General features: G+C 46.5%; 1 protein-coding gene across 1 annotated transcript; it reads left to right on the top strand.

Annotated features, from left to right (window-relative positions):
* Nucleotides 1-16021: 16021 nt before the first annotated feature.
* On the top strand, nt 16022-18959 carry FZD8 (frizzled class receptor 8). The gene has a single exon (XM_081163622.1). It carries the CDS (start codon nt 16164-16166, stop codon nt 18270-18272), a length of 2109 nt encoding a protein of 702 aa, XP_081019748.1. The 5' UTR covers nt 16022-16163; the 3' UTR covers nt 18273-18959.
* The last annotated feature ends 6104 nt before the right edge of the window (nt 18960-25063 follow it).

The following is a 25063-nucleotide window of genomic DNA, read 5'->3' as shown; positions in this document are numbered from 1 at the left end:
TTGGAATAATCAGTCTGATTAGCTAGCTGACAATTCTGTGGATAGAACTCAAAGTGCCTTCCTTGGCTGCATTATCTTTCATAAAAGTTATTCCCCGGCCACCCTGGATGCAATACAAACTGCCCCTTGAGAAATATTTTTGCTCTAGTCTAGGCACACCTGGGAGACATTAACCTCACTGGGTGACCTTGGGCCAGTCACAGCCTCTTAACCTACCCCACAGGGTCGTTGTAGGGATTGAGGAGGGAGTAAACCATGTACAGTGGTACCTCTGGTTACATATTTAACTCATTCCGGAGGTCCATTCTTAACCTGAAACTGTTCTTAACCTGAAGCACCACTTTAGCTAATGGGGCCTCCTGCTGCCGCCGCACAATTTCTGTTCTCATCCTGAAGCAAAGTTCTTTTTTTTTTTTTTTTTTTTTAAAAAAATTTTTTATTGCGTTTCTTTCCATAGGTGAACAAATTTGTTTGGACAACAATATACAAGAAACATTTTCCATATATATAAAGAAAAACATAGAAAAAAGAAAAGATCATTATGAAATTTTTTCGACATCTTTTTGGACCTCCTCGCATCCTCTCAGCATTGCGTTCATCATTCTACCCAATTCAGCAATTTATTATCTTATTTCCCAACTTATTATACCTTTGTATTTATTATGTTACCAATTTCAAAAATTTGTAATTTAATTTTAACACTCTTAATAAACATAATATTTTGTTTCTAATTTGTCTCATTTTTTTCCATCAATACTTACTTTATCATTTACTTAAAATAAATTGCAGAAGCATAACGTTTCTTAATCGTGCACAATCTTAACACTCAAACAACTTATAATGTTTTTGCAAATAGTCCTTAAATTTTTTCCAGTCCTCCTCCATTGTTTCTTCGCTCAGATCTCGAATTCTGCCGGTCATTTCTGCCAACTCCATGTAGTCCATCAACTGCGTCTGCCAGTCCTCCAGTGTGGGTAAATCTGGTGTCTTCCAGAACTTTGCGATAAGAATCCTAGCTGCTGTGGTTGCATACATAAACAAGGTTCTGTCCTTCTTTGGCACCTTCCGGTCCACCATGCCCAGAAGAAAGGCCTCTGGTTTCTTAGAAAAGGTATATCTGAATACCTTTTTCAGCTCATTATGTATCATTTCCCAGAAGGCCTTTACTTTCGGGCAGGTCCACCAGAGGTGAAAGAATGTCCCTTCTGCCTCCTTACATTTCCAACACTTATTATCAGAAAGATGGTATATTTTAGCCAACTTGACTGGGGTCATGTACCACCGGTATACCATTTTCATAATGTTCTCTTTCAAGGCACTACATGCCGTGAATTTCATGCCGGTGTTCCATAACCTTTCCCAGTCCTCAGACATAATGTTGTGTCCTACATCCTGTGCCCATTTTATCATAGCAGATTTAACTGTCTCATCCTGTGTGTTCCATTTAAGCAGCAAGTCATACATCCTCGAAAGTACCTTAGTCTTTGGTTCTAGTAACTCCGTCTCCAGTTTCGATTTCTCCAACTGGAAACCCACTTTTTTGTCCATTTTGAATACCTCTTGAATTTGAGCATAATGTAACCAATCTCGCACCTTACCTTTTAATTTGTCCTGGCTTTGGAGCTTCCAATTGTCTCCAACTCTTTCAATCATTTCCCAATATTTTGGCCAATGGGCCTCCATATTGGGCTTTTTTTTAGAAATCTTGGCTTCCACAGGTGATAGCCACCTCGGGGTCTTGTTTTCTAATAAATCCTTATACTTCATCCAGACGGCAAAAATTGATTTTCTGACAATATGGTTTTTGAACAATTTATGAACCTTCGCCTTGTCATACCACAAGTATGCATGCCAACCATACACATTATCAAACCCCTCCAGATCTAGGACATCGGTGTTTTCCAACAGGAACCAATCCTTCAACCAGCAGAAGGCTGCAGCTTCATAGTACAACCTTAAGTCCGGCAGGGCAAACCCCCCTCTTTCTTTTGAGTCGGTTAGTATTTTAAATTTTATTCGGGGCTTTTTGCCCTGCCAGACAAACTTAGAAATATCCTTCTGCCATTTTCCAAAGCATTCCATTCTGTCCACGACCTGAAGGGTTTGAAATAAGAATAGCATTTTTGGCAAAACACACATCTTTATAGCTGCGATTCGGCCTGACAAGGTAAGTTTCAATCTTGACCAGATATCCAAGTCTTTTTTAATTTCCAACCAACATTTTTCATAGTTATCTTTGAAAAGGTTTAAATTTTTGGTGGACAAGTATACCCCCAGGTATTTCACTTTTTTAACCACACTTAGCTCTGTCTCTTTCTGATACCCCTCTATCTCTGTAGGTGTCAAATTTTTGACCAAAACCTTAGTTTTTTGTTTGTTTAACTTGAATCCCGCCACCCGACCAAACTCCAAAATAAGTTCCAAAACTCTTTTTGTGCTAGATACTGGCTCCTGTACTGTCAAGACTAGGTCATCTGCAAAGGCTTTCAGTTTGTATTGTTTCGCTCCGACCTCTATACCTTGCACCAACTGGTCCTCCCTAATCATATTCAGCAATACCTCCAGAACAGAAATAAATAGCAGAGGGGATAAAGGGCACCCCTGTCGAGTCCCTTTTTCAATTAGAAGTTCATCCGACACCACATTGTTCACTATCAACTTGGCTTTTTGCTCTGAATAAATTGCTTCTAGTCCATTTTCAAACCCCCGTCCCACTCCCATCCCCTTCAGGTTTTTCTTCATAAACATCCAAGAAATGTTGTCAAATGCTTTCTCCGCATCAATAAAGATTAAAACAGCCCTTGTGTTTCTGATTCGCAACAACTCCAATATATCAATAATATTCCTGGTGTTATCAGACATGTGTCTACCAGGGAGAAAGCCTGCTTGGTCCTTGTGAATTACTTCGTTTAAAACGTTTTTAAGTCTACTTGCTAAAATGTCTGCAAATATTTTGTAATCCACATTCAGGAGTGAGATGGGACGGTAGTTCTTAAGCTGAGTCTTTTCCTTCTCTGACTTGGGAATCAATGTGATGAATGCTTCTTTCCACGTTTCCGGTGCCCTTCTCCCCTCCATAATCTGGTTGCAAACCTCCAACAACGGTTGTATCAAACAATCCTTCAGAGTCTTATAATATTTGGAGGTGAGACCATCTGGGCCTGGAGATTTGCCAAGTTGCATATTTTGGATGGCACCTTCAATTTCCTGTTGAGTTATTTTACTGTTGAGAATTGATCTTTTATCTTGACTTATTTTAGATAGTCCATTTGTCCTCAAGAATTGGTCTATTTCCGATTCTTTCTGAGGCCCCTGTGCATAAAGCTCCTTGAAGTATCTGTGGAAGCACTTTCTTATTTCTTCTGGTTTCTGAACTATTTTTCCTTGAATCTCCAGGTTTGTGACTGTGTTTAGCTTTTGTCTTTTTTTCAATTGCCAAGCTAACAACTTTCCACATTTATTTGCTGATTCAAACGATCTCTGCTTCATTTGTTTAATTTTCCACTCAATCTCTTGATTAATCAATTTCGAATATTGTGCTTGATGGAATTTGATCTCTCTTAGCACCTCTTTTGACTTCGGATTAGTTCTCAGCTTTTTCTCTCCTTCACTTATTTTCTCTAGAATTTTTTCCTTTTTTCCATTCCAAAATTTTTTCTTTATTGTATTCTGTTGTATCAGAAACCCTCTCATTACAGCTTTGCTTGCGTCCCAGATTATTCTTTTCTCCACCGTAGTGTTCAAATTTATTTCAAAGTAGTCCTTTAGCGTTTTTTGGGCCTTCTTAACGATCTCTTGATCTCTCAGCAAGGTGTCATTCATTCTCCATCTGAAGGATCCAGTTGGGAAAAGTCTCAATTCCATTTTTAAGGCATTATGGTCGGAGCAGGTTTTTGGGCAGATTTCCACTTTTCTCGTTTTCGGGGCCAGTCCTCTAGATATCCAAATTTGGTCGATTCGTGTCCATGACAAGTGGGCCTCAGAAAAGAAGGTTCCTTCTTTACCCAAGGGGTTCCTTGTCCTCCAAATGTCAATCAGGTCCATATTGTCTGTCATTTCAAAAAAGGTTTTAGGAAGTCTACCGTCTGTTGTTAAGTTTTGATTTTGGGATTTGTCCATATTTGTAGACACCACCCCATTCATATCTCCCATCACGATAATATTAGAATAGTCCAAATAGTCCATCATTGTCTCATGCAGCTTCTTGTAGAATTCTGATTTTCCATCATTTGGCGCGTAGATTCCTAATATCAAAATCTTTTCCCCTTGTGTTTGAATTTCAATTGCGAGGATTCTTCCATGATCATCTTTAAATAAAAATTTTGGCGACAGGTTCTCCTTTGCATAAATTACAACACCTCTTTTTTTAACTTTGTCTGATGAAATAAATTCTTGGCCAAGTCTTTTATTGATTAATACTTTCCTGTGGAGCCTAGTCACATGTGTTTCTTGCAAACATATTACATCCAATTGTTCTTTTTTTAGGATATGAAATATCCTTCTCCTTTTTTCCGGAGAATTCCCGCCATTTATGTTCCAACTAAGTAGCTGCAGAGACATCCTGTTCTATTTCAGATGTTCTTAAGATGGGGTGTCTTCCTTTTGTTCAGATCCCGAAGGTATAGGCGTTGGCCCACTTCCGGGCGGTGCTGGTGCTGGTAAAACTGGAAGCCAATCCGCTCCTTTTTGGAGATCTTCTCCGTGGTCGTGAAGGAACCTTTGGTTATCTTCAGGTGTTCTTATTTTAACCTTCCTTTCTTTGTAGGTGAAGGATAATCCCTGTGGAAACTCCCACCTATAGGGGATTGCGTTGTGTCTCAGCAATTTTGCTAATTCTGTATAGGTGGCTCTAAGGTCCAACAGCTGCCTCGGGATATCTCTGTAAATTTCCACTCTTTTGTCTTGTATTTCAATTGCTTTTTTGAAGTGAAGGCCTAGGATCTTGTCTCTCTCTTCCTTTGTTCTTAAAATTATCAAGCAGTCTCTGGATCTGTCTTTCCTTACCAGTCTTCCCAATCTATATGCCGAGACAATCCTAAAATCCGTGTCTTCCTTTAAACCCCAGAACTTCGAGAATTCCTGTGTTAAGTATCCAATCAAGTCTCCTTGCTCGAGTTCTGGAATACCTCTCAATTTGATGTTGCTCTCACGATTTTTCAGTTCCACCATTGACAGATAGACTTGTTGTTCACCCACCTGTTTGTGCAGGGGCCTAACTTCTCCTTTTATTTCTTCAACCTCTTTTTGTAGGACTCCCACTTTCTGGATTGCTTCTCCAGCTAATTCTCGATTTTCCGCTGTTGCTCCTTGCAATTTCTCTATGGCTTGCGTGTGCTGGGAAACTTGGTCAGTCAGTTTTTGGATCGAGGAAGTTGCTTTATCTATCTTCACAGACTGATCGTCCACCTTCTGATTTAAGCTTGATAGTTGCTCCAATATTTGTTTTAATAGTGTGTCTGACCCACCTGCTGCCATATCTTCCTCAGTGGACTTCTCAGTTATTTCCCCTTGTTCTCTATGAGACACCAGTACCGCTGGAACCGACGAACGGCGTCCTTGGGTCAATGTTGTTTGTACAAATTGTGCTGGTCTTCTTTCCTTTTCCTTTTCTTTTTCCTTAGCCTCTTTAGTTTCCTTTGCTTTAGACGCTCTTGTTCTCCCTGCACCACTCATTACACATCTGTCAATGTTCAAGGTCAAATTGTCTATTGTTCCATGGGAAAGACAAATTCAGGAGTAAACAGCCAGTGAGATGGAATTCAAAACAAAAGTCAGTTCCCAGGATTTTGTAATCCGAAAGCCCTGTAGGGGGAGTGCCACCCGATTTCAAAGACAAGGAAGGAAGTAATCCGCCATTAAAGTTCCAAATTGTTTCAAAACAATAAATTCGTTAATCCAAAAGTCCCTTCATAAATTCAAGATCTCCCAAAGCACCTTTTATAAATCGACAAAGTTTCACGAAAGGTGCTTGTAACAGTATCCCAATCAGTCTTTTCTGCTCAAATGTAACAATTACTTTCTAACACAGTTTGCAACTGTTTCCGCAGTTTGACACAGTCTCTCTCTCTGGCAGCCCGACAATCTGGCTCTTTAAAAATACAGCCCAAAGAAGAAAAAAGATAGGAGGAAAGTCACCATCTGCTGCTTCTTTTAGTCAATGTCCGTTTCCACCTTCAGCTCAATAAAATAAGCAAAATTTATGGCACGAAAAAGTTTAAGCTTCCCAAAGTCCCGTTTCAAATGCTTCCGTTTCTAAAAGCTTTGCTTTGATCTTGTCAGCAATGTCGGAAGACGGACTTCCCTTTTCTCGTCTCCCGCTTTCAGCCAAATTAACCGAATTTCTTTGCCAAATTTTAAACCCCTTTACTCACGGGTATGTTGCTTGCAGTTTAGCGTTGATTTTAGGAAGAAGGATCAGCGCTCATCTGTAACAGCCGCGCGGCTTCGCTTCCGCGGAAAGAGCGATGAACTCACAGCACCGCTACCCCTCCTTCACTCCGGGTCTCCTTACGGGGTCCCTTCTGTGCTTTCGGAGCAGCTTCTGGTGCCCGCCGAGTCCCACGGCCACGGGCTCACTCTACCCGTGGTTTATCTTGATGGGTCGTCGCTATGCCGCAGCGAACGACCCTTTTCCGCGGAGCCCCTCTTCAGAGCCCGAAGAGGACCGCCATTACAGTTTCGCGCCGCCCCCGGAAGTCTCCCTGAAGCAAAGTTCTTAACCTGAGGTACTATTTCTGGGTTAGTGGAGTCTGTAACCTGAAGCGTCTGTAACCTGAAGCATCTGTAACCCGAGGTACCACTGTACTCCTTGGAGAAAATGGTGGGATATAAATGCAATAAATAAGCTCTCCTGCTTACCTGCTTAAGAAAGCTGGAGGGGCCAGCCAGATAGAGATATCAGTTGCCAACCTTGCATCAAATGAGCTCCTCGTGGCTGCAGCTGGACCCGCACCAGAAACGAAACATGCCTGGTGCCTGGCTAATTTTGAACACTGATCATCTCCAACCTTTGGCCATGCTGACTGGGGCGACTGGAGTTGAAGTCCAGTCATATCTCAAGGGCACCATGTTGATTTGCTTACTGAAGGTGGTAAGAGGGCAGCCCCACGAGGGGTGCAAAGTTGGGTTCTGTCCCTAGAAGATGCTACTGGAGAACAGGTGTCTTCTTCTTCTTCTTCTTCTTCTTCTTCTTCTTCTTCTTCTTCTTCTTTTGCCTTTGGGCTCATGTGTGGTTGTTATGGCTGGGCATCTGCTCTCAAATACCTATTCCTGACCCTGGGGCCCATCAGATAGGTACCACTCAGTGGAGGCTGGAGAACAGAATTGCAGGATGACCTGCTGAGTGAGCTGGAAGTACAAAGGGCAGAGCCCCTTCAACCTTGATTTCCAAGAACACCACGGCAGGTTACCCACCATCCCATTCCTGAAACACAAACACACTTTCAAGGTAGGTGGGCCTTTTGGGCCCAAGTGCAAAGTCAACCCAACCTCAGCAGCCATGACCATTTATTTATTTATTTATTTATTTATTTACTTACTTACTTACTTACTTACTTAGGTTATTTATAAACCACCCATCAATTTTAAAAGATAGATGATAGAATTTGTATCCCACTTTTCCTCCAAGGAACTCAAGGTTGTATACACACATATCCCCTATTGCAGGTAAAGAAAATGCATTAAATCCATTAGTGAAGCTAGCATGCAATAGCACCCAGCTTAATAAAATAGATGTCTGAAGGCAGTACCTATAAGAACAAATTGTTTGCCCCATCCTAATTTCCCAGTGTATTCCAGAGCGTGGGTTCCATTTCCACTTAAGAGAACTCTGATATGAGGCTAGTGGCTGATCAGTCGCTGTGATAACACAAGGCCTCTCAATGGCACAGACATCACAGCTGGGGGCTCAAAGCTCAGAACAGGATGGAGAAAGACTCCTGGGACTATAAAGATACAGAAGTAATGCAGGAGTTGCACTCCCTGTCCCTGTGTTTTACAGTTCAAAACTGGTTTGGAATACAGCAAAAAGCAGTACCAGGGATTTTTAAAATTATATTAATATTATTAGGTACTTTTATCCCACTCTTCAGATGAAAAAGGGCCCCCAAGGAAACTTGAAAATATCAGTGAGAATACAGTCCCTGTTCTCAGTCTCACAATCTATGATGTACAGCACTAAAGGAAAAGGGACTGGGAAGGAGGAGGGAAAAAGCAAGATGCTAATTCTTAGATACAAAGAATTTGTACTGAGCAGCAGGAATTGGGGCAAGGATTGCTAAAGGCTGCTTGTATTTCATCAGAGCTAATGGAGCGGCCCCACAGCCCTCTTTCTCTCAATCTCTTGTAGCCTGATGGAATGGATACGATAGATCAGGGCTATCAAACTTCCAAGAGACTGCAATTGACCTGTTGGACAGCCCAGCGCTAGATGATAGTCGAAGGAGGAGCCTGATGGAGCTGGTCTCTCAGCAGAGGAAATTGACTCAACAGAGCCAGGCTGATTAGTGGTGTGTTGCAGTATGACATTACGAACATCTGGTTCCCATTCATAAAATACATTAACAGGGCTTCTGGTCTGACACCTCCAGGGCACCAAGATTATTTGGGGACGATCTATGTGTATGAGTTATATTATATAGCTTAGCAGGCATTTATATGTGTATATAATCATATCTGAAGTGTAGTCCATAATAAGTTTTAGAAGTTACTATTTGGTTGTGAGAGATAACGTGTGTGGTTTTTGTTTTTTTAAAAAAATGCATTGCAGTAGGGGGAGAAAGGTGACAAAATATTGCCCACAACAAACTCCAGGCACAGTGCAGCCAAACCTATGCCATTTAGGCTGCAATCCTGTACTTAACTTACCTGGGAGCAAGCCCCACTGAACTTAAAAGAGGGCTTGCTTCTGCTTAGCAGCCTATCGAAGTCGCAAAGGCATTTCAAATCGAGCCATTCTTGAACAGCTCAGCACTCAGCCCTCTTACTTGGAAGCAAGTTTAATTAAACTCAAAGGGGCTCGGGTGCTTAGGGCAACTTGGCTCCTTAGAAGTGATACGATTGTTCAAAATGCACCAAGGCTAAAGACGAACACAAGTGAACCCTCTGATGAAATCGTTGCAAATTCAGGCAGTTTTGCATGATAGGGGTTTTGTTTTGTTTTTTACATCGATCATTAACGCTTAAACGGTCTTCTCTGTGGGAGGGTAGCCGTTTCATGCCGCCAGATCGTGGGCAAGTTGTGCTTTACACCACGGTAAATAACTACCCAGTCGTGGGCACGGCGAGACCCACAGGGACTAGCTCCTGCCCCCCAGCATAAGCGCGCAAAGAAATTGCGAGTCCACCCGGACTGAAGGAGGACTGGAAACCGAGTGGTTCACTGAACCCTTAATGTTCGAGGTTTCCCAGAATGGGAGCTAGGATTTAACAGCGGATCTTGCTCCCCAGAAAATGTGCCCAGCCCAGCGAAGGGACGCGCCCCTTCCATACACGCATAGCCCCAAAGTTGCGTCCTCGACGGGGCGTCCGGCTACTTTGCTCCACGTGGTTCCCTCCGTGCAAGGCGAAAAGCAATCTGCAGCGGCTGGAAAGTTTCTCTCTCTCTCCTCTTCTTCCAGCCTTTCCACTTTTCGTTTCCGACGAACCAACTCCGCCCCCCCCCCAAAAGGCGACTCCTCCTGCTGCTGCTGCTACTACTGCTGTCCCTCCTTCGCCACCCTCTTGGGCTCAGCGGAGCGCTCGTTCCCGAGACGGCAGCAATTACGGCCCCAGCGTGAGCTCCACACCAGCGCTAAATGAAACAGCAGATCAATTAAAAAATAAACACTCCGTCGGAAAAGGAAAGACAACCCCCTGGGACGGCCGAACAGGCGCAAATGAACCTGCCAGGCTGCCTGAGCGCCGCCCGGCGCCCCCCTCCCCGTCTCTTTCTCCGCCTCAGCCGCCTCCTCTTTCCCCGGCCGCCTCCTCGCTTAAGGTGGCTGGCGAGGATGGAGAGGCCCGTGGCTGCAACAGGTGGGGGTGCAGCGCGGGGTCGCCCGACAGGCTCACCATTCGCGCGCTTGGGGGACAGCAGCAAAGCAGGTGCACCATGCCCCACCCCCGTGAGGATTTCTTTAAAAGGATTTGACATTTCAAAAAAAAACCAAAAGCAAACATGAAACGTGGCATTTCTGGGGCGTGGGGTGGAATCAGAACTCCACTGCACGCTCTACCTGCTTTTCTCTGCTATAAAGACTCTTAATCTCAAAGTCGTGGGTTTGAGCCCCACTCTGAGCAAAAGATTCCTGCATTGCAGGGGCTGGACTAGACGTCCCTTGTGGTCCCTTCCAAACTTTGCAATCCTATGATTCTATGATCCCACCTAAACCAGGAGGCGTCCTACTAACCCAGATGGAAATAATGTGGGAAAATCAGCTCCTGTTATAAATCCGTGTTTTATTTTAAATTTTTATTTCACAGCATATTTTTGCTTTTATTTTGAATTGCAAAAGGTCGAGGGCCATACACTTTTCAATGCTTGAGGCCTCTACATGTCTGGATCCAGATCTGCATGTGAGAGACAGACAGACAGACAGCAAAGCTCTTCTCTTTCAGGACTCTGGAAATGATCCCCAAAGGAACCTAAGGCCACCATTTGGGCTTAATGTGGGTTGGGGCTATTTTTAAAGTGGGGGTGGTAGGTGGCCTCTTTAAAAATATTTCTGAACTGCAGTTCCCATAATCTCTGACCACTGCACATGCTGGCTGGGGCTGAAAGGTGTTGTGATCCCACTCCTCTTTTAATGGCTAAGACAGTTATTATCTTGGGGTTTCAGTATCTAACCTGTTACTCAGCGTTTAACCCTTCCATTTGTGATACTTTGCTTCCAATTTTTATTTCATTTATTTGCCAAAGGTGGGGTTGGATCACACCCTTAATCATGTGCTCAACCTGTATAAAAATTCTGAAGGCAAATACTTCCTCCATTGGCACAGAAGCTTTCTGTCACTATGCTCCTAGTTATGGATCCCCTCTTAAAACACACACACCCCTACTAAAATTAATTTGAATAGCAACCAATAACCCATTAAGTGTGCAAAGCCACATTTGTATCCTTCTTCTAGGTTTATTCATGCTCTCCGCTGCAATCTGACCATGTGCATCTCTTTGTGCCAGAGCTCTGATGAATATTTGTTCTTCCTTTGACTGTGTTTTCACTGGGTCACTTCAGATCAGGAGCGTCCATCAGCTCTTCCACACCATGGACCCATGATGTTTTCATATGTAGCACTCATGTGATAAAATGGAGGGGATGTAAAAATTCAGTTTCTAGTCCTCATGGTGTATGCAGAATATATTTAGAATACGTGTCTCTGCATTGGGGGTTTATATATCCTCGTCCCACAAGCTCCATGGCACCAGAGCAAAGGCTCATCAACTCAAGCATGCTACTCCCAGAGACCAATGAGAAACCCATGGGAAGCCCACAAGTAGCACATGACTGCAGTAACAGTCTCCTGCTCACAGTCCCCAGCAATCGGAGCATCCTCTCTCTGATCCCGGATTTAATATACAACGATCATGTAGCTGTTGGTGGCCATGAATTTGTTTAATTCCCACTTTAAAGCCATCCAGGCTGGTGGCCACCAGTACAGATTGCAGTTCCCTCCTTTAACTATGGCATAGGACAATGTATTTTCAGTCTACTTCAGATGACCCAAGGACATAGTAACATGATGGCCCAGCCACTTGTTCATGCCATGCCCAGTTTTACACACCTCTTTCATGCACCCCTTACACATCATTTCTCTAAGCTGCAAAGCTCCAGATGTTTCTCCATCCCTTTGATGATTTCGGTGGGCCTTTCCCAGCTCCATTATATCCTTGTTGAGGTGTGGCAACCAGAACGGCAGTATTCCCAGTGTGGCCGCACTGTAGACTTGTGACAATATTGGCATTTGATCTTCTTGACCCCTTTCCTAATGGTGCCTGACGTAGAATTTGCCTAACTCTTGCCAGCTCTGCAGGCTCCCTTCTATTCACACTGAAGGAACCAGCACTAGTGGAAGGTCCAAAGCTCTATGCTGGAGTATGTTCAATGGTCCAATGTTCCACATCTCATTTCTTGGATTAAAATAGATCTCAGGAGGCTGGGCTAGAGAAAAGCTTTCCCAAGATCCCAGAGAGCTACTGCCAGTCAGAACCAAGGTAGATAAGACTAGTGGTCTGATCTAATATAAGAGCTCCCATTTATTTATTTATTTATTTATGAATGAATGATATGTTTTACTTCCAGAGTTGCCAAAGTGTGCAGTGCGACTCCATGTATGATCTGCTGCTGCCAGTGGCCAGAATATGGTCAATTCATCCTAAAAGTGTCCTTGTATAGAAGGGCCATAGCACAGCAGTGGGACATCTGCTTTGGACACAGGAGGTCCCAGATTCAGGCCACAGCATCTCCAGGCAGAACTGGGGATGTTCACTGTCTGAAACCCTAGACTGTACTGAGCTTGATGAACTGTTGGCCTGACTTGGTACAAGGCACCTTCCCATGCAACTTCCCTCTGTGTTTGAGACTCTGAGCAGAACCATTTTGCAGCTGCTGAAATAAGAAGCTTCATAGTTCCTGGGCTTTGGGTCACTCTGCCTGGGGCAAGCAGGCAGACAGGTCTTGTTAACTCCCTCTTTCTGTTCTTCCCATGCCCCTATCTGGATGGAGCAGCTGTCAAACCCTAAGCTCACTGTAAAAAAATTCCTTCTAGTAGCACCTTAAAGACCAACTAAGTTAGTTCTTGGTATGAGCTTTCGTGTGCATGCACACTTCTTCAGATACACGTGTGTATCTGAAGAAGTGTGCATGCACACGAAAGCTCATACCAAGAACTAACTTAGTTGGTCATTAAGGTGCTACTAGAAGGAATTTTTTTTTTTTTTTTACTATGGCAGACCAACACGGCCACCTATCTGTAACCTAAGCTCACTGGTGAGCGAGACTGAAAGCAGGCAAGAGTATGGAGGTAAGGGGAAGAAAAGGGCAGCACTCCTGCTGAAAGTTATTTTAGCAAGCTTTTTCCTCAGTTATTCAGTGAAGCAATGGGAGACACATCTCTGTGCGCAATGATTTCTGCTTACTCATCGGTTAGGCAGATGAGTGGTGGGTCAGCAGGGAAGCAAATGTAGAAAAAGTTTAGAAGTGGGGGGTCCATTTAAGCACACTTGCAAAACATTATCTGTAGTGGAAGATAAGTGCCATCAAAATAGATGGGATTTGTGTCTGCTTAATGGGCTTATCATGGGAGCACATGAGATCCCTTGCGCCTGCATGATAAACCCATTAAGCAAAAGTAAATCCCATTTCAAACTTGTTAACTGCACAATTTGCTTAGTACACATACTAAACAACACACTTCCTATATTGTTGCTTCCTGGCCTCTGAAGGAAATTAACATAGCAAAAAGGTGCTATGCCATTAATGAACAAAACGCTTAACATCAAAGTCAGGGTCTCTGCCCCAATAAGCTTACAATCCAAAATTCAGACCAAGAGAGGCAAGAGAGGATGGACACGAGAAGAGACAGAGTCAGAATACATGTTAAGTCACACGCACTTAGGTTTAGCTTTCTGTGGTGCCATCAGGGCAGGACTTTGGGGCCAAAGACCAGGGCCCCCAACTCAGTGGATCAGGCAGGATAATCCTTAAGCACAGTAGGACTGGTTGGCTTGCCAACTTTTGAAATAAGCGAACCAACACACATTGCTACCCAGAGAAGAGCTGGAAGACCATTAAGCCCAGAGCCCAAATTGTGACAGTGGAAATGGTGCGATTAGCTAAGGAGCGTAGGAAGAGGGGTTTTTGCAGAGGTCCAGGAGTAAGGCATCTCAGGCCCAGGGAGTGAATGTGACCCCCATACCTCTCTGTCTGGCTTGCTGGACTCTCCCCAGGCCCCACCCCTTCACTAGCCTTTCACTTTGCACCCCCAGGTGGTTTTGCCTGGCTGGAAAGTGTCCTTTAGCTCTTGATGCCTCTTGCCTGTCTTGGATGGAGGATACAGAGCGACGTGTGTAGAAATTAGTCTCCTGGGCAATGCAGCCTTCAGGACTGTGTATAGAATCATGGAACTGTAGAGTTGCAAGTGACCACAAGGGTCATCTGGTCCAACCCCTTGCAATGCAGGGATCTTTTTGCCCAATGTGGGGCTCGAATCCACAACCCTGAGATTAAGAGCCTCATGCTTATAGAGATGGGGTTGAAGATGATTTCCCACTTCTGGTATGGGGCTGGAGTGGGATTTTTTAAAAAAGGTAAAGGAGCCTTGACAGTTAAGTCCAGTCGTGAACAGCTCTGGGGTTGCGCCGCTCATCTCGCTTTACTGGCCGAGGGAGCCGACGTTTGTCTGCAGACAGTTTTTCCAGGTCATGTGGTCAGCATGACTAAGCCGCTTCTGGTGAAACCAGAGCAGCACACAGAAATGCCATTTACCTTCCCACCGGAGCGGTACCTATTTATCTACTTGCACTTTTTGGCGTGCTTTCAAACTGCTAGGTTGGCAGGAGCAGGGACCAAGCAACGGGAGCTCACCCTGTTGTGGGGATTCGAACCGTCGTACTTTCGATCGGCAAGGCCTAGGCTCAGTGGTTTAGACCACAGCACCACCCACGTCCCTTTGAGTGGGATAGGCAAGTCCATATTAAATAAATACATAATATAAAAGGTGACTGCCAAGATTTGGAGGGAGGGGAGAGAAACGGCCTGAAGGATGAATATTTTCTGAACCTGGCAGGGAAGGCAGTGAATAAACTGGTGCCACCTGCTGCCAACCCACCCAGACCAAAAAGTACTGGTGCTCCACATCCCAGTGAAATCTACATGGCAAAGCCAGCAGCAGCAGCTGCTACCATTAGCCGCTCCAACTAGATAGATTCCATTTGAAGAAGCGCCCCATCCCATCCCCGTAATAGTCCCAAGAGAGCGCCTCGAATGCAGAATTTGCAGGACAGGACACAGGACACCTGTTTGCTACACTGTTTATTAACTAAAATGAAACGCTGTTGCATGCGCCCCCGCTGAGCTGAAGCATTTCAAGCCTGGGAAAAAGTGTTTTTGTAAGCCCCACTAACAATGTAACACAGAACTTCTGGGGAAGAAATCTTCATTTTTATCATATGTGAATTGAATACTAGCCACTGTAGGACTGGGAACGGGTGTTTAGCTTGCGTGTTGTTTGGAGCAGAATCCCCTTTTTTATGCAACTTACCTGCCAAAGCGTTAAAGCGGGACATTTACACTTTTTTTAAAGAAAAAAACAGCGAGGAACCGACAGCGAGCCCAGGGCCTTAAAGGGCCAGCAGCGACAGTCGCCTTCCCACCCCGGTGCGAAACCCGCTCCACCTTAAGCGAGCCTGCTGGGTCGGGGTCCCCGTTCCCCGCCCGGAGCCCTCGTGATAGGTAGCTGGGACAGGCGAGGCGGGGCCTGGCATCCTCCTCTATAAATATCCCTGAGAGCGCGGCCACCGGATTGGCGCTGCTGGAGCTGGAGCGAGCGAGAAGTTGTGCCAAAGGGACTGGCGGGGCTGCCGCCGCCGCCACTGCCGCTCCGCGAGCCTCTCTCTCTTTCTCAGGTGGCAGCGCTTCTTCGGGAGCGAGCGAGCGAGTGCTGCAAGTCTCCAGCAGCTGCTCGGGGATCGGGAAGGCGACTCGCTGGGCGCAGGGGGACCGGCGATCTCCCGGGAAACGCGGGGAGCGCGCTGAACGCCGCCGCAGCTTTCGGGGCTCCTCAGCCATCTTGACACGGCACGGCTGGGGGAAAGTTGCGGGAAGCGAGCAGCAGCAGCAGCAGCCGAGCCCGTCCTTGCGACAAAGCCGAGCGGGGAAGAGATGAACGCGAGACGGCGGGAAGCGGACTGAGCCGAGAAGGGAAGGAGCAGGAGGCGCCCCAAAGCGGCGGGGGATCCCCCGAGCCGCCGCTTCTGCCGGGCCAGAGGGCGCACTTGCTTCGCGGGAAGGAGGCGGCGAGGCGAGCTGGAGCTTGGAGAGGTGGCGCCCGGAGCAGCGGCGGAGGAGGAGATCGGCTTGGCAGCGGCAGCAGCAGCAGCAGGAGGAGGACCGGCGTGGCTGGCTCGTTCGGCGCCCGAGGAGTCTGCCTGGACGCGCTGCCGCCGCCGCCGCCGCTCCGGGCCGAGCATGGAGCGCAGTTACCTGTTGGCCGTGGCTTTCCTCCCGCTCTTGCTGCCGGCTTGGTCGCCGGGGCTGCCGCGCTCTAGCTGTGCCGCCTCGGCCGCTTCTGCCGCCGCGGCTGCAGCCGCAGCCGCCGCCGCGTCGTCCTCGTCCTCTTCGGCGTCTTCTTCGTCCGCGTCGGCGTCGTCGGCCAAGGAGCTGTCTTGCCAGGAGATCACGGTGCCCCTGTGCAAAGGCATCGGCTACAACTACACGTACATGCCCAACCAGTTCAACCACGACACGCAGGACGAGGCGGGGCTGGAGGTGCACCAGTTCTGGCCCCTGGTGGAGATCCAGTGCTCGGCGGACCTGCGCTTCTTCCTGTGCAGCATGTACACGCCCATCTGCCTGGACGACTACAAGAAGCCGCTGCCGCCGTGCCGCAGCGTGTGCGAGCGGGCCAAGGCCGGCTGCGCGCCCCTCATGCGCCAGTACGGCTTCGCCTGGCCCGACCGCATGCGCTGCGACCGCCTGCCTGAGCAGGGCAACCAGGACACGCTCTGCATGGACTACAACCGCACCGAGCTCGCCACCGCCGCGCCGCCGCCCCCGCAGCCCAAGCCGCCGCACCGCAAGCCCGCCGGCGGCGGCGCCAGGATCCCCGGCGCGGCCGTCCCTCCGCCGCCGCTGCCGCCGCCCGCCGAGCCGCCCCTGCGCAAGGCCCGGCCTCCGGCGCCCTGCGAGCCGGGCTGCCAGTGCCGCGCGCCCATGGTCTCCGTGTCCAGCGAGCGCCACCCGCTCTACAACCGCGTCAAGACCGGCCAGATCGCCAACTGCGCGCTGCCCTGCCACAACCCCTACTTCAGCCCCGACGAGCGCGCCTTCACCGCCTTCTGGATCGGCCTGTGGTCCATCCTGTGCTTCATCTCCACTTTCGCCACCGTCTCCACCTTCCTCATCGACATGGAGCGCTTCAAGTACCCCGAGCGGCCCATCATCTTCCTGGCCGCCTGCTACCTCTTCGTCTCCTTGGGCTACCTGGTGCGCCTGGTCGCCGGCCACGAGAAAGTGGCTTGCAGCGGCGGCGCGGCGGCAGGTGCAGTGCCGGCGGGCGCCGGAGGGGGCGCTGCAGGAGCAGCCGCGGCAGTCGGAGGGCGCGGGGCGGCAGGGGGCGCTGCGGAGCTGCAGCCGGAACTAGCCGTGGCGGAGCACGTGCGCTATGAGAGCACTGGCCCTGCCCTGTGCACAGTGGTCTTCCTGCTGGTGTACTTCTTTGGCATGGCCAGCTCCATCTGGTGGGTCATCCTGTCTCTCACCTGGTTCCTGGCGGCTGGCATGAAGTGGGGCAATGAAGCCATAGCGGGCTATGCGCAGTACTTCCACCTGGCCGCCTGGCTGCTGCCCAGCGTCAAGTCCATTGCCGTGCTAGCGCTCAGCTCGGTGGACGGGGACCCCGTGGCGGGCATCTGCTACGTGGGCAACCAGAGCCTGGAGAACTTGCGGGGCTTCGTGCTGGCCCCCTTGCTGATATACCTGGCCATCGGCTCCATGTTCCTGCTGGCGGGCTTCGTCTCGCTCTTCCGCATCCGCAGCGTCATCAAGCAGCAAGGGGGCCCCACCAAGACGCACAAGCTGGAGAAGCTCATGATCCGCCTGGGCCTCTTCACCGTCCTCTACACGGTCCCGGCCGCCAGCGTGGTGGCCTGCCTTTTCTACGAGCAGCACAACCGCCCCCGCTGGGAGGCCACGCACAACTGCCCTTGCCTGCGGGACCAGCAGCCCGACCAGGCGCGCCGGCCGGACTACGCAGTCTTTATGCTCAAGTACTTCATGTGCCTCGTGGTGGGCATCACGTCCGGAGTGTGGGTCTGGTCCGGGAAGACTCTGGAGTCCTGGAAGGCGCTCTGCACCCGTTGCTGCTGGGCCAGCAAGGGGACCGCCGCCGCAGTGGTGGCAGGGAGCATCGGAGCGGTTGGCGGTGGTGGAGGGGGCATGGTGACTGCCGCTGCAGTGGGGGGACTGGGGGGCGGAGCGGGGTCCATGTACAGCGACGTCAGCACCGGCTTAACGTGGAGGTCTGGCACCGCCAGCTCAGTCTCATATCCAAAACAGATGCCCTTGTCCCAGGTGTAAAAGACGGAGTTCTTGGGGACAGGTGGGGAGAGGGTGCAGCTGACTATATTCCCTGCCTCCCCTTCATTCCCAAGCTTCCCAGTGGCCTCTCCAGGTGCAGGACGGATACAGCTGCTGGAGGCTGTCAAGTGCCAGGCCAGCTCCTCCTCAGCCCCCTTCCTACACTCCTTGTCTAGAGTCACGTGCTCCATACTTCAAGGCACCAGCCTCCCAAGCAAAGGACTGTCCTTGGACTGGCGGGAGTCCTCTTGGTTGTTGGATGGGGTTCCGTCTGCTTTGCTTTTTCTCCTCCTTTCAAACTCAAAAGGTGACATCAAAGCAGCAGGTGTCTATCATAGGACTGCAGGGTTTGGGAAACTTTCTTTTTAAAAAACAAAAACAAAATGACTTTCTTTTTTAAAAAACAAAATCAAATGAACAAACTGGCAGATGCCTTAAACACATTCAAGTTGTGTCTTAATTATACACCCCAAATAAATACGGGTTTCCTATGTTAAAAGATGTATTTATATAATTATTTGGTACCTTGTACAAAATGTGTAAGATATGTATATAACCCAAATGCTTTACAGTCTGTAAATTTTTTTTGTAAAAAGAAAAAAGTTTAGAGGCTTACCACCAACTGCTCCCTCTTAAGAGCAAATATTTGAGTATTCTATTTTGTCAATAAAATAATGATAAATGATCTGTTTGGGAGGGGAAACATCCCCCTATCAATGCCCTGATTATTCCTGTGGGTTGACTCTCGAGTAAGTGTGAAATTTTGCATATCATCTAAGAGCAGAATTGAGTAGGAAAAAATCATGGGAGGCTTAAAGGGTTTGCACCTTCAAGATTTAAATGGCCTTGTTCCTCTAAGTCAGGGTTGGATAATCAGTGGCAGTCCAGATGTTGCTGTCCAACTCCCATCAGCCCCAGCCAGCCTGCTCAGGGATGATGGGAACTGAAGTCCAGAAACATCTGAAGTGCCACCGATTCCCCATCCTGTGCTTTACTAGTGTTCCTCTAAGAAAGGTGTGGGGAACCTTTGGTCCTCTAGCTGTTAATGAACTACAACTCCCGTCAGCCCCAGCAAGCATGCCAATGGCCAGCCTTGATGGGGGGTGTAGTTCAGCAACTTCTGGTGGGCCAAAGGTTCCCCACAGCTGTTCAAAGACAAGGAGAGGGAGTCTATGGTTTCTCCATATGCTGTTGGACTACATCTCCCATCATTCCTGACCACTGGTAATGCTGACTGGGGCTCATGGGAGTTGTTATTCAGCAACCTCTGGAGGGCCCATGTTCCCTCTCCCTTAAGATTCATTGCCAACTCAAAGGAGCTGAGTATGATTTGACAACAGGGAGCAGCCTTGTTAACTCAAAAGTGTACAAGGGTTCCCAATCCACAAGCAGTTTGCTTTTGAATAGTGCCATCTGAAATCTGAGTCAGGCTGGGAGGGGCAGCTGAGGCATTTCGCCTCAGAGCTTTGCTTTTTAAACAGCAGAAAATCCTCAGGGTGGATGCAAAACTCCATGCTCACTATGGTGAGAGAAAAAAAGAAAAGGAACCATTCCAGAGTGGTTATCCAAACTGCTTCCTCCCAGAAACTTTTCAGGTCTCCTTTAGAGCAGATGTACTGGAGACTCGAGACCTTCCTTGTGGGCCATCATTTCTCTTGCAGCCGTTTGCTGCCCTGTCACAAGGAATATAAACAAGGGCTGGGTATTCGTCTCTCTTGGCTGCTTTGTTTTGACTTCTGCCCAATGAATGTTGCTTTAGGAATGCGAGAGACCTGCATGCTCCATTTTGCCTGTTTTTGTCCATGCTTGTTGGGGTGATCAGCACCTGCCCCTTCTGCAGGCTGAGGCAGAATTGCTAAAGCTGGTTTAGGGAAGAAAAGTAAGCTGAGAATTGTCAGAAGCTTTTTTTTTTTTTTTTTTTTGAGTGGGGGGGAAGCACTTAGGGATAGGTATCTCCCTTCTGGGAGACTGTCCTTGTCAAGGCTAAAGCTAATTGATTGGGGTAAGAGGCGGTGGAATTAGCAGAATGCCTGGGTTGGGGGAAGCTGAACTTTTTACCTGTCTACACCAGTGGCTCAGAACATCTCCTTTTAAAGAGGAACTAAATGAATAGGGTTAATCTGTCAGGATCTTGGTTCCTTTTGTGATTGGGGAAAAACTTTGATCTTTTCTCTAAATGTACTGCATAGGAGTGTGTGGTGTGGCTTTCTTTTCTTTTTTCCCAAAAAAATTCCACCTCCTGCCCAGATTCTCTTGTTGCAAACCAATTGGCCACCACGGAGTCCTTCAATTAAAAAGAATGTGGGGTTTGCTTTTTCGTTCTTTTTTTTTAAAGGGAGACTTGTAACAGTTTGTGAACACCAGAGGAAAAGGAGAGAACAGCCTTTTAAACAGATTTTCCTAGCATTGTTAGTCAGACTGCAGGCAGTAAGGCCCACGTTTTAGAGTATTATAAAGGTGGGGGGGAGGAGGTAGAGTAATCCATGAATACTCTACAGGTGGCCTTCTTACAATTGCTTCAATTTAAAGCATTTCTTTTTGCAGAGAACAAAATTCTTCTCTATAGCCACTAATTGAACCAGAGGAGAACTATTACCAACCAGACATAGTGTGTGTGTGTGTGTGTGTGTGTGTGTGTGTGTGTGTGTGTGTGTGTGTTAAGGGAAATCTTCAGTGCTTGAAATTCTAGCACTACAATATTTGTTTTATAACCAACATTTCAATACACAAAAAGCTATATTCTGCTTCATATTTGTATGCCTGTGGCTTCTGTTATATCTTCTAGAATACAGGCTCAATGGATCAGGGGGCATGTCAGCAGTAAAAACAAAACAAAATGAAACTGTCCCAGGACTGTTTGGTGGTAGGCAGCCATTTTGCTTAAGGCCAAAATTGCAAACGGAACTGTGAAAAGGGAAGACGGGTCTACTCCTTTCCCCCCCAGTGTGGTGACATATTAAGTCCCCTGACACCACTGAGTGAGAGAGGATAGTCCTGGTATATTTTTCACATCACATTTGCTTCCATTCTGCCAGTATTATCTTAGTTGTACTTTGAGCAGACCCATTGAAATTAACAAACATGACTAATTTCAATGGGTATTCTCTGAGTAAAACATAGTCGAATGCAACCCATTATTTATTAAACAGGATTTATATACTACTTAACCATCAAAACCTCTAAGCAAATTTACATAAAATATAGAATATACATTAAATTCACCAATAAGACCATACGTTAAAAAAAGTTAGCCTAATTCCCCCCCCCCCAAAAAAAAAATCAGTTTTAAAATAAGCGTTATGAAAGACATGCTTAAATTATGTGTCTGGGAAGCTTTGCTTAAAGAAAAAGAGTTTCTAGTAGGTGCCCAAAAAGGTTCAGTAAAATGATTATCCATGGGCAGGGAGTTCCCAAGCCTAAGTTCTGCCACAGTGACAAATCAATTCCTTGCAAGTGCAGAACTACTATTGTGTGACACATCATTTCTCTTCCCTTCCTTTAAAAATCCCCAAACAGGGATTTCCTCATTTGATTATTGTTCCCTGTATAAGGGAAAATGTAAGATGGGAAATTAACTTACCGCATGTGTTTTGTCCAAAGAAAATTTGTTTGTTTGTTTTTTGGCTCCTATGTGATTTCAACTGCTGAAGCAGAACACAACCTGCTGAGTTAAAATAGCCTGGTCAGCATTTTTTTTTTTTTAGTGAGATGGGGGTTGAGGAGTGAAGCTGTTGCTTTGACTTGTCCAAGCAGTAAGTAGCTTAGAGTGTGCATTTTCTAGCAACTAAAAACAAATGGGGAGCAACTTGTGCTCTTTCCAAGAGACGTTGTTGTTATTGTTGTTTAGTTGTTTAGTCATGTCCGACTCTTCGTGACCCCATGGACCAGAGCACGCCAGGCACTCCTGTCTTCCACTGCCTCCCACAGTTTGGTCAGACTCATGCTGGTAGCTTCGAGAACACTATCCAACCATCTCGTCCTCTGTCGTCCCCTTCTCCTTGTGCCCTCCATCTTTCCCAACATCAGGGTCTTTTCCAGGGAGTCTTCTCTTCTCATGAGGTGGCCAAAGTATTGGAGCCTCAGCTTCACGATCTGTCCTTCCAGTGAGCACTCAGGGCTGATTTCCTTCAGAATGGAGAGCTTTGATCTTCTTGCAGTCCATGGGACTCTCAAGAGTCTCCAGTGCAATACAATGACGTACAGCAGGGGTAGCCAATGCTTGGGACTCCCAACTCCCATCAGCCCCAGCTAGTATGACTGATGGTCAAGGCTAATGGGAAGTTGTAATCACCACTTTGGCTTACAGGCTGAAATAAGACATAGTGTATTGTAAAGTCATCCTTGGATTAAGCCCACTGGAATATATAAACTTGACTAGCTTAAGCCCACTGACTGCAATGGGTTTACTCTGTAGTATATGATCAGTGGCTGGATGAATGCAAAAGGTCCTGGAGAAACTTTGTTACTGTTGTATTCGTTGGCAGGATTGTTCTTTTTCCTTATAAGCTGGAATAGTACTAAGAAATGCCATTTTTGTCTCACCACAGGTCAGTCACTTGAAATCTTAGGAGCCCCGAGGGTGGAATCATAGAATTGTAGAGTTGGAAGGGACCCTGAGGATCATCTAGTCCAACCCCACAAAATGCAGAAATATGCAGCTGTCCCATATGGGGATTGAACCTGCAACCTTGGCATTATCAGCACCATGCTCTAACCAACTGAGCTCTCCAGGCTGAACTACAGTGGGACTGTAGGTTATTTCACATTTCAACAACACGTGTTTCCACATGTGAAGTGCCCTTTACAGCTTCTTTAAATCCCCGTAATTAGTTGCAAATCTAGGTGGTGGTTGGTTGGTCCTTTAAGAAATACTGCTTTTCCCCAGTGAACAGATTGGGCTAAAAAGCAGTGCAAATAAAAACAAGCCTGAAGGAATCTGTAGAAAGCTGTGAAAGTTCCATGACCGCAATGGAGAACTCCTCACAGTTAAAACAAATTGGATAAAATTATAAACACCCTACAAAGTGGATGTTTCTCAAGATCAGTCTTCTTAATTAGTCAAGTTGGCTTCTTCTTGAATTTGACTTTGAGGAAACTACGAATTTAGAAAAGTAGAGGAAAACGTCCTGTGAATAGTTAGGGAGCAGTGCCACTTAGTGGCCACGCAGGAAATTAACCCCAAGCAAAGTGGAGCAGAAACGTTGCTTGTGAATAACAACTTACTTGTGCTAATTTAAATAGTATGCACTCTTGATAAAAAGAATGAAGGGAATTAGGTGCATTTTAACATTTGGTTTCAGAACAGGCAGTCATAATTTGCTGCGTCTTCCCACCCCCACCCCCACTTCTTTAGATTTGCTTTGCATAAGAAAAATACCCTGCGCACAACTCACTTTAATGTAGGAAAATTGTGTCAATCCATATTATGGACTGCATACTTGTCGTATCACCAGTAAGCTAATTCAGGCTTACATGGCTGCTGCATGGATTAGTTAGTGGGTATTTTTACTATGTGTGGTATTACAAGTAAATTCTACTCAGAGTAAACCTATTAAATGAATCAAATTTAGCCATGTTCATTCATCTCTGTAGTGCAGCTCTGAGGAAAACCTGGTTGAATACTATCTGATTTTTTGTATTCATATGCATAGTTTAAACTAGTCTGCATTTAAATTTATTTTAAAAAGAGTCAAGCTGCAATATGCTGAAGTTGTATTCAAATCAATGGGGTTTGCTTTCAAGTGAAAAAGCAATAGGACTGAGCTGGACACTTAAGGAGAAAGATACCAGAACAGGCTTCAAATCACACACCACAGTTTCCCTTTAAAGATTTCACTTCCTTTTGCTTACAGTTCTGTAATCACAACTACTAATATTAATTACCACTCTCTTCCTACCTACACATTGACCACTCTTTTATTTCTTTAGATTAGTTCTGGGGAACCTGCAGTGCTCTCTCCCATCATCCCTGACCATTGCTGGCTAGGCATGATGGGATCTGAACCTCTGACAAGTCACAGGTTTCCCTTCCTTGGTGTAAGGAAGAGAGTTAATCAATGAACATCTAGGCAGAGAATGACATTAGCATTTGTGACCACAGAAATTACTGTGGATTAAGTATTCTGTATTTAAAAGTTTAACATTGTGCATGCACAATCCCGTGCGCTATGTCAAAAGAGGTTTGCTCCCTTTTGTGTTTAGAGATGTGGCTGATGTGGGCCCAAACACTACAATGTTTGTATTAGCAGAATGGCAAAGTTGTATGGCTTTTTAAACTAACCAGTGCAGCATATGTCCACTGAGGGTACTATCAGCTATTGGATCTTTGCAGCTTGCCTTCTTTGTTTCGAGTTGGTACCCTTAACTTTCTCGAAATATAAGAATGTGTGCCCATCATTCCTTCAGTCTCAAACTCCCAAGGAACACTGTTACTGGCAAAAGTACTGAGAGTTCCCTCTTGGAGCATTGGTGGAGACACAGAACTCTACAGGTTTTCCGGGTAAAAAGTCCCCTGATTCTGGTACCAGAGAAGAACTTGCTCATTGGGGTGAAGTACTGATTTCTTGGTTCTGTGCAAGTTGTAGTCTGGGAAATAAATGATCTGCCTCTTGCATTCTGGGCAAGTTGTCCAGGATTGTGTATCAAGAAAATGGCCATGGAGCCCATCACTGCATGTGACAATTGCGTTTGTGTATTCCACAGCAAGAATTCAAACTAGGAAGTTGCAAGTGGAGTTTCTTAGCCTTCTATTTACCATGTGTACATTTTTAAATAGGTAGCATAATGATGAG

The sequence above is a fragment of the Podarcis bocagei genome (genome assembly GCF_964188305.1).
Source record: "Podarcis bocagei genome assembly, chromosome: 12".
Classification (NCBI taxonomy): Eukaryota; Metazoa; Chordata; class Lepidosauria; order Squamata; family Lacertidae; genus Podarcis; species Podarcis bocagei.
Note: the sequence above shows the minus strand (reverse complement) of the source record. Positions and strands in the feature narration are given on the sequence as shown.

Coding starts and splice junctions, on each gene's coding strand:
- FZD8 (XM_081163622.1), top strand. CDS start 16,164: ATGGAGCGCAGTTACCTGTTGGCCGTGGCTTTCCTCCCGCTCTTGCTG.